The 2139-nt window shown below is 46.2% G+C and overlaps 2 protein-coding genes across 2 annotated transcripts; one reads left to right on the top strand and one right to left on the bottom strand.

Moving 5' to 3' along the window:
- Window positions 1-411, top strand: LOC307266865 (histone H3.2; the record flags this gene model as incomplete). Its single annotated transcript, XM_080048977.1, has 1 exon — window positions 1-411. The coding sequence occupies one exon, from the start codon at window positions 1-3 to the stop codon at window positions 409-411; it is 411 nt and encodes a 136-aa protein (XP_079905103.1).
- A 1007-nt stretch (window positions 412-1418) lies between these two features.
- LOC307266867 (histone H2A-like) lies at window positions 1419-1802 on the bottom strand (the record flags this gene model as incomplete). The annotated part of the gene is made up of 1 exon (XM_080048979.1): window positions 1419-1802. One exon carries the CDS (start codon window positions 1800-1802, stop codon window positions 1419-1421), a length of 384 nt encoding a protein of 127 aa, XP_079905105.1.
- Between the last annotated feature and the right edge of the window lie 337 nt (window positions 1803-2139).

The following is a 2139-nucleotide window of genomic DNA, read 5'->3' on the forward strand; positions in this document are numbered from 1 at the left end:
ATGGCCAGAACCAAGCAGACCGCCCGTAAATCCACCGGAGGCAAAGCTCCCAGGAAGCAGCTCGCTACCAAAGCTGCCCGCAAGAGCGCCCCCGCCACCGGCGGAGTGAAGAAGCCCCATCGTTACAGGCCCGGTACCGTGGCTCTGAGAGAGATCCGTCGCTACCAGAAGTCCACTGAGCTGCTGATCCGCAAGCTGCCCTTCCAGCGCCTGGTGAGGGAGATCGCTCAGGACTTCAAGACCGACCTGCGCTTCCAGAGCTCCGCCGTCATGGCTCTGCAGGAGGCCAGCGAGGCTTACCTGGTCGGCCTGTTCGAGGACACCAACCTGTGCGCCATCCACGCCAAGAGGGTCACCATCATGCCCAAAGACATCCAGCTGGCACGCCGCATCCGTGGAGAGAGAGCTTAAACTGATCACCTCTACGAACAACAACAACGGCTCTTTTAAGAGCCACATACACGCAACCATGGAGCAAAATGTCCTCAATTCAGCTTTGCACAGTGTAGCAATAGGCCTGTTAATCTCTAGGTGCATATGGGTCACATTATTTTTTTTTATCATACTTCAACCTTATTTTTTTACTGGTAACCTATTAGTGGAAGGATTGTTTATCTTTCGTTTGACCACCCTACACACAATCGTTATACATTGAGTGTATATATATATATTTGTAAGGGACCTGAATATAGACTAATTTATTCCATGTGTATTGTAAACGTATTCTCATGTAGTATTGGCCCAAGTATATAACAACCATTGTAATTGCCTACTCTTCCCTAATGGCTAAATTCGCCTCTGCACACAAACCTTGTAAGTTTGGCACGACACTGGAACCTCGACCACTGCTTTGCTAAATAGTGTGACTCCAATTCTCATTGATGAGACAGTGGGACTAATAATAATTTAATGTTAATAATTCACAATAATGCACAATTTAATAAATACTGATAGCCCATACACATAACAATAATTAGTAATAGTAATGTATTACTGTAGTGACCATCATCATTGTATCTTTTGTATGTTTGGTACGGCTGTGAACATGTGCATTTAGCCTTCATCAGGAACTACAAAGAGCCTTTGTGTAATAAATAACTCCCAATTATAAAATGAATTATTTAAAATAGGCCCTATTTATTTTCGGGTAAATATTGATATTGTAGTCAGTCTAGACTTCTGAAATCCATAAATGTCCCAGTCGTTCTGATCAGAAATAGATGTGAAATTAAATAACCTGCCCTCCAAAACTAGTTTGCATGAAGTAAAGCAGAATATGTGATACTTTGTTTCAGTATGTTTATAGCCTGCCCTTAACCAGTGCTGACATATTGTTACATTGTGGAGCGTTTCATCTTTAGTTTGAAGTGTGTGGCTCTTAAAAGAGCCTTTGTGTTTAGGGGGATCAGCCTTGGTGTTTACTTCTTGGAGACCTTCTCGGTCTTCTTGGGCAGCAGCACCGCCTGGATGTTGGGCAGCACGCCGCCCTGAGCGATGGTCACTCCGCCCAGCAGCTTGTTGAGCTCCTCGTCGTTGCGGACGGCCAGCTGCAGGTGGCGGGGGATGATTCTGCTCTTCTTGTTGTCGCGGGCAGCGTTACCAGCCAGCTCCAGGATCTCAGCGGTCAGGTACTCCAGCACCGCCGCCAGATACACCGGAGCTCCGGCTCCGACGCGGTGAGCATAGTTGCCCTTTCTCAGCAGCCTGTGGACACGACCCACGGGGAACTGGAGCCCGGCACGAGAGGAGCGGGTCTTTGCCTTTGCTCTGACCTTACCGGCACCCTTTCCACGACCAGACATTTTGTAGGGATTGGAATATTTTTCTGAATTCTAACGAGAGAAGACAATGGCGTGTGGACGGCGCTCCAGTGACTATATACGCTCACAGACTGCTCACTGATTGGCTGGATAGCACGTTAGAGAAGTCGGCCAATCAGAAGAGAGCTTCTGATCATATTTTTTTTCTAACTTTATTTAAACTTTTCAGCAAGACATACATACTCTAGTATCAAACAAAAATAGAACATATTTACTGGATAAAAGCTGCCCACAGACGTGACTGTGGTGTAAATTGCAGCACAATGCTGGAAAACAGATGCACAAGAAGTCGGAAAAGAAAGGAAAAATAAGACGGCAA

This window comes from Ammodytes marinus, assembly GCF_949987685.1.
Source record: "Ammodytes marinus genome assembly, chromosome: 20".
In the NCBI taxonomy this organism is placed as follows: domain Eukaryota; kingdom Metazoa; phylum Chordata; class Actinopteri; order Uranoscopiformes; family Ammodytidae; genus Ammodytes; species Ammodytes marinus.